The sequence below is a fragment of the Branchiostoma floridae genome, chromosome 9 (genome assembly GCF_000003815.2).
Source record: "Branchiostoma floridae strain S238N-H82 chromosome 9, Bfl_VNyyK, whole genome shotgun sequence".
NCBI lineage: Eukaryota > Metazoa > Chordata > Leptocardii > Amphioxiformes > Branchiostomatidae > Branchiostoma > Branchiostoma floridae.
Genome location: NC_049987.1, coordinates 18646084 through 18658652, shown reverse-complemented (window position 1 = coordinate 18658652; position 12569 = coordinate 18646084). Strand labels below are relative to the sequence as shown.

General features: G+C 39.6%; 2 protein-coding genes and 1 long non-coding RNA gene across 3 annotated transcripts; 1 reads left to right on the top strand and 2 right to left on the bottom strand.

The window, feature by feature from the left end:
• Positions 1-147: 147 nt before the first annotated feature.
• LOC118423411 (transmembrane protein 272-like) lies at positions 148-1678 on the bottom strand. Its single transcript, XM_035831553.1, has one exon. It carries the CDS (start codon positions 1397-1399, stop codon positions 686-688), a length of 714 nt encoding a protein of 237 aa, XP_035687446.1. The 5' UTR covers positions 1400-1678; the 3' UTR covers positions 148-685.
• Positions 1679-2456: 778 nt separating this feature from the next.
• Positions 2457-7250, top strand: LOC118423403. Its single transcript, XM_035831542.1, has 4 exons — positions 2457-2548; positions 3303-3496; positions 3849-4913; positions 5481-7250. Exons 2-4 carry the CDS (start codon positions 3340-3342, stop codon positions 5909-5911), a joined length of 1653 nt encoding a protein of 550 aa, XP_035687435.1. The 5' UTR covers positions 2457-2548; positions 3303-3339; the 3' UTR covers positions 5912-7250.
• A 21-nt stretch (positions 7251-7271) lies between these two features.
• LOC118423417 lies at positions 7272-9497 on the bottom strand. The gene is made up of 3 exons (XR_004832047.1): positions 9168-9497; positions 8759-8800; positions 7272-8403 (listed from the first exon to the last, which is right to left on the bottom strand). It is a non-coding gene; the product is annotated as an uncharacterized LOC118423417 (long non-coding RNA).
• Positions 9498-12569: the final 3072 nt, after the last annotated feature.

Below are 12569 nucleotides of genomic sequence, written 5' to 3'. Positions count from 1 at the left end.
CCCCCCCCCCCCTACCCCCACCAATACAAGAAACAACGCACGCAGGTGGACAGCAGACTTCATGTACGTTCATAGTGATACTTACTTAAGAAAACAACAAGATTGAAGTCAAGTCAAGTCTGAAGTCGCATCTAATGTGCGCCCCCCCCCCTCCCCACTTCTACGAAAACAACACAAGCAGGTGGATAGCATACTTGACATCATTAGCCATAGGTGTGTTCCACTTCAGGGCTAAAACAAACACACCCCGTCTAAAAGCGTGCACTACTTTCCAATAACCCCTGAAGCCCTTTACCCCTCTAACTAGAGCGGAACAGTTTTAGGAAAACATTTGAGATTTACGTTGCATATAACAAAGTTGACAAGCCATGTTTGCGATGTACGCTTTTGTAACAGTACGGCATGGCATGTGAACTTTAGTCTAAATTTCTTGTCTTTACTTTGCTTTCTCTTTCTAACACATAGGCAAACAACAGTTACTTTTCTTTGTTTACCAACCCTGCAGATGTGGACATGCAAAATCGTTTTCTCCTCGTATCTGCTTAGAAATTATGCCAAGTAGCATACGGGAAGGGCGTGGTAGCGGTATAATGGAACACCCACACCCCCCACCCCTTCAATAAATTCCAGCGAAGAATTCTAGAACTTCCGTAAAAGATTATTTTTCAAATGATTTCAAGAACACTTATGACATTGCACCTTTTTTTGTCGAACCCTTAGAAATCATACAACAGACTGTACAGCAACAACAGACTGTCACTAGAACGAAAAGTCCGGCTACCATATACATAGCCGTGGTCACCCAGAAGGCGAACTGATACAGGATAGGCTGGCAGTAGTTCGGGTCCAAAGGGTCGGTTGAATTCACGGTGTTGTACACAGAGTAGATCCAATAGTTCCCGGCGATGAACCAAGCGAAGAGGAAGCAGGTGATGAGCCCTTCTACTGGGTTGGGCTTGGCGTTCTTCTCGCTCTCGTTGTCCCAGTGGTTGCGGCATCTCTCAAACAGAGAGATGAGACTCTTCAGGAGATAGAAACAGCCGAAGACGAGCAGGTAGATGGGTATCATGCGCTGGATGGGACAGTCTTGTAGATACACGCTTAGCGCTCCCATAGCGATCATGGCCACCGGTACAACCATCAACACAGCCGTACAAAACGTGCAGCCTTTACTCCCTGCTACCGCCGTGGACGCATTCTTCCCGAATTCCACATTTCCCTCAGATTCTTCTCTGGCTTTCTTGATCTGTTCAATAATGGAGGCATACGAAGGAGGGGCGTCGTCCAGGTATTCGGTAGCTCCGCCGAATTTCGGCCGCACGTCGGTTGAACTCGCCGCTGTAAGATCGGAGAGAGGCATCCCACCTTTGCCAGATTCTACATCGCTTACCGTCGCCATCTTGTCTTCGGTAGTGTCTTGACGAGCCGTGTCGAAGTAGGTCAGGAATTTGTGGAAAGTTTTCTTTTGAGCACGCTTGGTAGAAATTGCAGCAGGCTATGAATATGAGGTTCCGTCGTTTGCTGACAAGGCGTGGTCTCTTCTAGCTGTCACTGTCCGACATTTGCATACGCACCAGCGGTCAAGCAATGTCCGCAAGTATTTTGAGTGGGAGAGTCCACAGCGATGACTGCTCTACAGACGGAACAACAAAGAAACGTCTGTGAATCACTCCTCAAATATGTTCCGTCAGAAGGGCTAGATGAGTTGCGCATTGTTTTCCTGTCAACTGTAACGCAAACAGCCCAATACCGCACTCCTATAGGCTCATAGTATGTCCGCACGGGTATGAACAACGTTGTGTGTTCGTGCGGACATATAGCAAATGGGCTGTTTTCTTTTTGTCTCCAATTAGATGTAAGGAACCGACTTGAGTGTTAAAATAAACGTGCAATCCTAGAACGTGTGCATAATAAATGTAAAATAAGCGTAAACCACTGAAAATGAAGCCGAACCCTTACATCTGCTTGGAAATTAGCTTTCTTCATCAATACATTCTTTCACTTATGAAAATTATATATTTCACTTATAAAGTTTTGAACACAGTCTCTACAAAGGGCTAAATAATACTTATGTACAACTATTGCCAATGATGTTTGTCGTGCAATGTCACCATATATGCATAGTTCGTGTAGCTTGTTGCAGTTCAGACAAGATTCGCAGGAAGTCGTTCTGTTGCAGGGAGTTTCAGCCTCCAGCGAATGTTATGAACATCGATATCCAAAACGACTTTTATTTGCAGCGTGTGTCGGCTGGACATAGCCTGTAAGCCTCACTGGCGGATTGGTACAGAAAACTCTTGGTGATCAGAAAATGCGACTATTTACATGTGCGCAGCTCTGAAGGACAATGAAAATCAAGGAGTGTGTGTGTGTGGGGGGGGGGGGGGTCCGCGCAAAGACGCATGGGATTGTCCACGTAAAATGCGGAACACACCTTTAGAAACCAAACATAGAAGCGAAGCATGTATGCATTGTACTGGAGCTCCCGGTTTTAATAGTTGGCATTTGTTCTTCTTCTACTGTACGACGGCCACTTCAGGAGGTTGAGGTTTGTGAAGTGAGCTTCTCTAAAAAGATTTCATTGCCTAATATTTTGGAGGGTACGACATGCTAGTCCGCCGGTGTTCCGATAGTCGCTTTCACCCATTATCTTATACTAAAATCTAGTAAAAGAGACGAGAGATCATTGAAATGGATATATCAATGACGCCAACCTACGTCTTGGTCAAAATTTTGCCTTTTCTGGCATGTTTTGATAATAAATGCATTTAGGTGGCGCCAAACCTTTTCTCTGCTTTGAAAGATAGCTGCTAGGTCTACATATTCTAGTATTAATGCTGTGTTTACGAGTACGCATACAAAATGGAACTGTATTGTGTGTAAAAAGGCTGGAGGCGTAGAACCTTCAAACAGATGTGTGACAGAAAGCTCAGCGAAGGTTACACCAGTACAGCTAGTTCAAAGCAACTTCAAGTAAGTTGTTGCAGTTGTTTTCAAACATGGGCCAAGACAGTGTTTACTTGTTAGATCTTTACAAAGAAGTTAGCTGGGTTTGACAATTGACACAAAAATGGACTCAACATGCATCTGCAGCAATATTGCAGCAGGTGCGTTTATTGTCAATGCCATGAAATCGTTTGTCTGTTGTATGTAGTTTTGTCACGATCGATGCAAGATTACTTAAAGCTTACTTACAAATGTTACAGATTTTTAAGTCTCCTTTATGAATGCTTACCTGATTACATCATTATCACCAACTACCAAATGACGCCCTTTTGACAAACATGCCTATATTTACCCAGGCCGAGACCGTAACTGACACAAAGATCACACCTTACAATGGCTGGAATGTTGCAGACAATGCTCCCTGACCTTACCGGAGAAGGTCATTACGGTCAGGTTACGTTAGACACGTGGTTTGACAGACTCATGAAGGCTCTGACTGTCTGGTTGCCATTCTTGGTGTCTGGGACGCTGTTTGTTGGTGAGATCAGCGGTAAGTACGAACATCCGAAAAACTCCAGAAGCTGTATGGGTTCTTGTGATATTTAGTAGGTGGACAAGGAACGGTAAATTTATAAAGGACGGTCAATTTCTACAATTGGCTCAAAAGCTGCCTCCTAAGGTACTGCAGCATAACATGGTTAAAATGGCTAAGGAGTTCACAAATGTTTTCTTACTTTCGTCGGGGAAACAGTGCAAATTTCTGTGTTCCATTTCATGTTTCAAAATGCAATTCAGTAGCTGGGAAGAAGTGGTATGCACGTGTTTAAGCTCATAGGCAGTTAATTGTAAAACTACAGATATGCTAATTTTAATGACATCTGTCATTGTATTCTTCTCCACAGGTCAACCTCAGAACGTCATTTGCCACCCTCCGTCGAACTTCAGTATTCCACAAGCTAACTATCTTAACGCATTCTGTAAGGAAAGCCTTGTTTCGGAACAAATGACCTTACTTTTCCAACATTTTGTGTTATTGTCTGGGTTACTCATGTACATTCCACATTTTCTGTGGAAGATGATGCTGGGCACAAAACTTGCTTCGCAAATAACTTTCGCAACTAAAGAAGTGGAGGACACATTCAGAAGGTTATGTGACCTAGCTGCCTTGCAGAGTAAAATTGACAAAAAAGATGATCTATCGGAAGATCAAAAGAACGAAGAGAAAAGAGTTGCCCGAAATCAGACAATACAGTCTCTTTCAGTCCTTAAATCTTTCGTTAAAAGTCTTGCTGATTCTGAAAAGCTATGGAAATTCCAAATAGCAAAAGTCATATCTTTAGTCATCTTTGCTCTTGTTTGTTTAGTGTACCTTATATTGTTTGACATAACATCACAAAAGGATAACACTTTTGTTTGTGGTACAAAAATCCGACCCAGCAACAGTACAGAGGGCGATGATCATACAGAATCTGTCTGCAAAGTCACTGGAGTAAGACAATTATATTTCTTGTCTATTCTTTTGTCAATATCATTCTGTATTGCCGCCTCATTGCCTATACTCTTTACCTTGTATACCAAGTTGTCCAATTACAATTTTTACGCCTATCTTCTCATAAAAATCGCTCGTCTAGCAGAGCCTATAACTGGAGAAAACGTCGAAGTATCGCCCGTACCAAAAGCATTCAGTGACTTTGCCATCGTGGGGCGCCTTTGTGGGGAGAACAGGCACCTCATACCAAGTCTACACACGATCATAAACATCGCAGCGCTGCAATACACGCTTACTGCAGAACAACTGCAGGGGGCGCTGTCGTCAGAGACCGGCCGTGGCGGAGGAAAGAACGCCATGATCACCGGTGAGAAGAATGTCTGGGTCGACTTTGCAAGTGGCGCAGGCAACACCATTCACGTGCACAACGAGGATAGCAGACTACATTCAACAGACCGCCATAACGATGACGATTTTGGTGAGTGTAACTATACTTCTTCGCATAAGTTGCTATGTTTTGAAATTGTGTTGCCCCTAAACGTTTTATTTGCAAACGTATAATTTAGGTTTATTTTAAAGAGTGTATGCAAACTGGATGCAACATTTTTTTCAATTAAATTGAACTATTAACGTTTTATCATACCATTCAATTCACACACACATAGCCGCGTTTGCAAAAAATATATACCTCATTTCGTTATTGCACAACATACAATAAAAACGAATTCGTTAGGAAAAGGGTATTTATTTGGCACAGACGTATATGTATATGCTAATAACAATAATATCATTGTTGTATTTTGGTGTCATCTTGTCTGTAAGACACAAATTGGTATAAGAATCTTTCTTAATAATAAAATTGCCGTAACACATTGGTAACCGTTGGAGAAAATGGGAGGTGAAAGGAATTGATGCCAGCCCACAAGTATTTTATGAAAAGTGGAAAATGCATATTTAAATTTTTCTACTGTTTATGCATGAACAATGATCACAATCGTCATTTTTCAATTGTAATCATTACGGCTTGGTTTCTTTCGATTCACAGTCATGCGAAATCGTCGTCATCCCACCCGAGATATCGTCCAGCCGGTACAGGTACAGGCCGAAGATGAGTATTCACAAGATCCCGTTATAACAAGCTCTCAGAAAGAGACAGTCAAGACAATAGTACATCGACCTATGAAGCCTGAGAGCTTTTACACAACAGACAAGATAAGAGTAAAGACTTTAGCAGAAGACGAGACAACGCCAATGGCGCTTTATAGCAGTGGCAGCCGCTTCTCATCTTCAGAGGTAACGGTTAAGGCTTTCCAGTCGGAAGATGAGTCAGTGCTACCAACAGCCAGAAACAGTGAGAGTGATTCGGGAACAATAAGTACAACAAGGCATGGTTCTGTCGAGGAGGAGGCCATGCCAACGTCTGAAGGCGAGGAGGAAGAACAGAACCTGTTATCTGAGCGAGAATCTACTGTTTAGGATTCTGCAGTATAGAACCTTCCCTTTCCTTTACCTTGCAGTATAGGTCAGGTGACATGGTAACATTTTGAACTATCTGCCCAAATGTGTCCCGTGTGAACATTATTATGATGGAGGGGGTTCTAGGTGTGAATCAGAAACTGAATTACAATATAATTCTGTTTTTTTTCTCTTTCATAAAGCAAGTGATGTTGGAAACTTCATTAAACCGTTTGTGGTTGTACATTGCATTTCAACCCCCTTTAGACCAGATCGCCATGCTTAATGGCAAATATTGAATAGGACAATCATTAATAGAAAAAGCATGCACATACTGGACTATTTTGTCAATTTTGTATTTGTAAATAACATACACTGTAAATGATATAAATTTGTGATAGATTATTCAGAACAGGCTTAGGCCTACGAAAAATTATTCTTTTTACCTTTAAGTTTTAGAATACGATTATTGAGTATGTCAGAATTCTGATTTGTTCATCTCAAATACAAAATGTATCAAAACCATTATGTAGAATATAAATGTAATATACAAGCACAGAGTGAACAAAATAGTCCAGTATGTGCATGCTTTGGTTGTCTTTTTGCTATTTGGCACTAGTTCTATGTATCTCAAGGGCATTCTGGTGACCAAGGCATCCCCTAAAATTTTGGTGTGAAATTTGCTTTGTTATTTCATCGTAATACTTTTGGTCTTGTTTGAATGGCACCAAGACTAGATAAGATTCAATACAAAAGGTTCTACGATTTGCCACGTTTCTGAAATAGAACTTAAACAAAGAGTTTCTTTTGGAGCTCTTTTTATACAGACATATGGTTACCTGAATTTGTTTACTATCTACGTAATCGATGTAAGTTTCTTAATTTTGGAGTGATACTTAGTGAACGATTAAGAAAATCAGAACAGTTTTTCATCAAAGTAGCATGAAGGTATGATTTTATTGTGGGCCTGGTTCCCAACCCTACTGTGCTCCCTACACCAAATGCAGCGGTATTCGTAACTACCACGGAATCGGCTGGACCTACATACTCAAGTTTTACAAATGTATTCTCACAACCCGTTCAGAATATACTTTTGTGTTTGTTTTGCATTCAATTCAAACTCAATCATCAAACTGTGGGAGACAATGACGGCCTGCCTCAGTAAATATTGACTGATATGCGGCGAAAATGCATATGATGATGATGATAATCATTCAACTCTTGATCCTTTACATGCAGTTTTTAAGATGTATAAGTAGAAGTTATTCTCTATGTCATTATATTATTCTCCCAAGTTGGCATCTTCAAAAGGTGACAGTCACAAGTTATGGCAATCCTTCCACAAATGCGGTAAATTTCAATAAATTGATAAATGACTGTACATAGCTGCATTTGTTTTATTTCAAAATTTCCCAATCATCAGAATCATAATAAGAAAAACGTATCCAAATTGTTAGATTAATGTTACTATTAAATTCCAATTCATAGGCGAATTCGATACAGCAGTCGGTAATATTTAACAACTAACTTTTATTTGTCCTCTATCATATCTGCACGAACAAAAATGTTACAGAACAGCAAAAAGGTAGTAAACTTTCTAAGGAAGGATATAATGCCTTGCGTACGATAATGTAAATTAATAACAATAATAGCAACTACAAACATAAAGTAACTATAGAACAGATTACCGAACGCAAAAAAATCAACATCATCTCAAACGTTGGAACTTCAGCGATTATCATAATAACTAGACGCATTTAATCTAAACGGCCGAACTTATATGTGCATGTATACGTGCATGTATACGTGCATGTACTAGACCTATTACACTTTCATCTTTGTCTATGGTATATGTATAATAGTATGTGGTGACCATTCGGAGTGTTTTGTACCTTCATATCCATATACAGCTACGTAATATGCTCGTAACTGAGTAATTACATGTAAATCCAGGGTTACAGCACTTTATGGCGCACATAAGAACAGCCTCTACATGTTAAAGGTTACAATATCATTTTCTTTAAATCAGTCCTACATCGGATGTCCGACATTGAAAGGCTACATGTATTTCAAAAGATATACTTTAAGTCGTTAACGAAAGATCTTCTGCCACCATGTCATCCTCACCATTATCTAATGGTCTCGTGGCCATTTGTTTTAAAGGCATTTCTTGTTTACCTACTCCTTTGCTAGTATATGAGGAAGTCAAGTTTTGTTCCTCTCATCATAAACAAATAGCCCAAATCATGTCGTGCTATTTAAACAACTAACGTTAGTTACACCACTTATTAACTCTGAATTACACTTGATACGTCTGGTGTAGTTTTATGTAGTCGATTCCATTTCAATAATTTGACTTTCATTTTTGCTGCCGCGATGGTGGACTGCCGTCGTGTCTTCTCCTGCCGAGCTCTGCACCCTAGTCTCGTCTTCTGGTCTATTCTTAGACTGATTAGTTGATGATGAGTCATCAGACGAATCTTTTACATCTGGCTGCTTTCTTGGTTCGCCTCCTACACAGTACATGTATGAAAATGCGGTAAGTTTATCAGAGGGTCCTATCACGGAATGCAGTAGATTTGTAAACTTTAATCATGGATTTTACAAATTAGCTATTAAATTACATCTTTAGCGTGTATCATTGCTTAGTCTATCAACATATAAAAACAAAAAACAATCATGACGATCCGTCATCACCTGCTTGGGTTTTTCTTGTCCGAAATTCGAAACAAAATCCTACATTAAAAAAAAAAACTATAATTGGATATAATATTTGCCTCGTCTGCGGCGCCGCTTGTCTAAGTTGTTGAGTAATACTATTTAAAAAAGCCACTTGAAACAAAACATTGGAAATAATTGTTAACTTACGTAACTGCCATTGGTAATAGGGTTGTACTCTTGGTTCACCATCTATTCATCAAGAGTCCCAAGTGAGTCGATGCAAAAACAGATAAACAGAAAAAAAACGCAGTAAATTATTTGCGTACAACAAAAGGCCATAATAATTGTTTATAATGCACTTCTGGTCAAATGCAACAAAGTTTGAAGAAGAAACGCTTATACGTGTTATCGTTCCATGTGCATGACACTTATAATTAGCCTATATCAACGTATTATACTTGCCACCGATGCAGGTGACAGGGCACTGTTATGAAAATTTCGGAGTTACAGCATTTCGACTTAACTTAAACCCTCATTGATTCCAAGCAATGAACCCGTGTCGGTCTACGATGAGCAAGAAGAAATGAGAGAAACTTTTAAAACATACTTGACTTACCGGGGTCTAAACACTCGACACCATTGTCACCAGAAGGATCGTAACTATTTATTGCATCCATGGTCTCCCTGTATTCTTGTACCGGGCGGAAATATTCTTCCCCTCTTTTCATGGTGTCTTGTAATGCTTTGATATTCATTATTCTATTCAAATTCGGCATCAAATGTCTGTTCTCTTCACAGAGACGGCCAAGGATAGAATAGTCACTGAACGCGGTTGCCTTCGCTTCTTTTACCTTTTTTTCCTTGTCCTTTTTCTTCGTTTCTTTGTCTTTTTTCTTCGTTTCTTGTACCTTTTTTTCTTTGTCCTTTTTCTTCGTTTCTTGTACCTTTTTTTCTTTGTCCTTTTTCTTCGTTTCTTTGTCTTTTTTCTTCGTTTCTTGTACCTTTTTTTCTTTGTCCTTTTTCTTCGTTTCTTTGTCTTTCTTCGTTTCTTGTACCTTTTTTTCTTTGTCCTTTTTCTTCGTTTCTTTTTCTGTTTCATTTTTGTCATAATCTTTTTGAAGGTATTCCTTTGATAGATCGTTGAGTTCCTCAAAGACGTTGTCAAAAAAATTGTACCCGGTTTTCTTGATGTACATGACAAAGATTATGGATAGTAAAACGGCAAGGAAAAACAATATTGACAGTACTACCGAAACATAGAATGAATATTCTAGACCGATAACTTTGCAAACAGGTTCGAAATACTCATCATAATTTGATTCGTTGACGTTGTTTGTGCTGATTTTTGCCCGGCAAGTAAAGACATTGTCTTGTTGTAACATTATATCGAACTGTATAAGGAAAAAGAAACTAACAGTGGAGAAGATAACCAATAAAACGATTTTTCCTATTTGAACCTTCATTATCTTTTTAGACTCGCTGAAAGTTGTCATCAGGGCTTTACGGAGAAAGAAGGATGACACATGAGCATCTCTTATCCTTGACCGCTCCTTTTCCGCTAGGCTGTGAAGTGTTGACCAATTCAAAGAGTAAGCTATGCGTGTATCGCCTATTTCCCCATATGGTTTCTCCATTTCTTTTGTTATAAATGATATACGAGAACTTAGCTCTGGGTCCAACAATATCTTCCACAGTAAATGTGGCACGTACATCAGTAATCCGAACGAAAGCACAAAGGAAGGGAACATCGAGGGCCTAATTGGTCCTATAGCCAGACTTTCCTTACAAAAGGCGTTCAGATAGTTAGCTTGAGGAATGGTAAAATTTGAAGGAGGGTAGCAGACGACGCTCATCGATTCACCTGTGGAGAAATAGACAGTAAATTACACTAATTCAATAAATCAGATTAAAATTTTAGATAGCTTTCTGTCCTTTTCTCAATGGTAATTTTTCATATAATTCTCGTTACATGTACAATGCTAGATTTGAACCATCGAGGGCCTAATTGATCCTATCCGATCTATTCTTACTTTCAATCTATTTATAACGTACATTGCTACTATGTCTAGGGTCACAAGAAGTCAAGTTTACGGATAAATCAGATAGGCTAGAATACAGATTTAACAGTTCTAGTTCCCGGATGTAACAGGTCTTTTTATTGATATAATAGGTCTACTTTAGGGAAATAGCAGGTCTAGTGTACGGAATTAACTGTTCTAGTTTACGGATGTAACAGTTTTAGCTATCTGATATAACATGTCTAGATTACAGATATGACATACATTCTCATAATTCCACCAAGTGTCATTATACCGCCACCTCATTTGGTATAGAGGCCTTCTCAAGATTGTCTTCAACACCTAAATATCTGAATTGTATTACATTTAAGATATCTACCATTCGGTGTTCAAAACAATCTTGGGAAGACCTCTATACTAACGTTTTTTGAGGTGGCGGTATAATGATACCTGGTGGAATTATGATAGTCGATGTTAAATGTTCTAGTTTACGGATATACCATTTGTTGTTTACGGATACAACAAGTCTTATTTACGGATACAGCAGGTCTAGCGTGCGGATATAACTGTACGTTACGGTACGGATATAAATGGTGTAGTTTCCGAACTTCAAATATACCAATATCTCGTAGATTAAGTAGGGACATAGATACAGATGTGGGAACTACATGTAAGTGTAACAGCTGACCATGTAAATTATACAATCTAACCTAGAAAGCACTAACTACAGATATCTTTAATTCTCAAGCTACTGACTTTAAACCCGTCCGGACGTACTCAAGCTTATTACTGAATTCGTGTTGAGTTAGCAAAATTGCGGACTTACCGCTAAATCCGTTTAGGAATAGTGTACTAGACACCAACAACGGCAGCCAGACAGTCAGAGCCTTCATGAGCCTGTCAAACCACGTGTCTAACGTAACCTCATCGTGACGAGCTTCTCCGGTTACATTAGGGAGAATTTTCTCCACTACAGCTGCGGCCATTGTTAACGTTGAAACCCTTGCTCCGTTGTTTACTTAACCTGGAAAGACACAGGTGATAATTCGATAGTCGAAGCTGATTCAGGAACCAAGATTTATGTTATATTCGGACCTGGTACCGCGGTATCATTTAACAAAATTATTACAGCAATGTCTTGGTATGCTACAAATCCAAAATCTATAAACATGGGATAATTCTAAAACAAAAGAGCAACAACGACATCCATGAATGGGATATGAATTGCCTTAAGAATGCCAAAAAATCAGTGATAAAGAGTCTGTGGTTTGGGCAACCCCCTAATATCCCTCTTAACTTTGATACTTTAACGTTTGGTCGGTAAAACTAGAGAACCTAATAGTATGCTACATGGAAATACAAAACTTAAAAAAATCTTTATCAGATTTGTCAGGGCAGCCATCGCAATTTCAGTAATTTTCAGCCATAACGAAAAAAGCTAGAGACTTAGGGTTTTAATCATATACTGTTCATAGTTCCCTACACCTATCACACATACAAAGTGCGGCTGATTTGGCCGACCCCTAGCTTCTGATCTCTGCCTGGTTTTCTCATGCAAAGACTCTTAAGTAACTACCCAGTCGTTTGACATTAGCTATCTATAAAGCCTAAACACATTGAATGTAGAACAAAGGGACAGAAATGCCTACTTATGCGTCTGACTCTAGCGGAAACCACAGCTCTCTGTAAACCCTCCAAATTTGGAGCAAAGGGGCAAAGTGTTTGACAAGGATATGACCACTGAGGATACACGTGATTGCTTACGTCCACCATTGGGGGGGGGGGGGGGGGGGTCAACGTTAACTAAGTACTGCGTACTAAATACATAGTATTGGAATACCTTGGTGCATGTCTGTTTGGATAACGTTATAACGAGATAAACTAGTGCATACAGCAGTCAGCAGTCTGGAAAGTGACTATCGGGGGCCGGTGAACCAACTAGGATGGCACCTACATTTAGCAACACAGATAATAGACGTAAGCAATCGATCGTACCTCAC

Excerpts from the sequence above, each read along its gene's own strand:
- LOC118423411 (XM_035831553.1), bottom strand. The coding sequence starts at position 1,399 with ATGGCGACGGTAAGCGATGTAGAATCTGGCAAAGGTGGGATGCCTCTC.
- LOC118423403 (XM_035831542.1), top strand. The coding sequence starts at position 3,340 with ATGGCTGGAATGTTGCAGACAATGCTCCCTGACCTTACCGGAGAAGGT. Across the intron at positions 3,497-3,848 it reads GTTTGTTGGTGAGATCAGCG|GTCAACCTCAGAACGTCATT; the intron begins GTAAGTACGAAC and ends TCTTCTCCACAG. Across the intron at positions 4,914-5,480 it reads CCATAACGATGACGATTTTG|TCATGCGAAATCGTCGTCAT; the intron begins GTGAGTGTAACT and ends TTCGATTCACAG.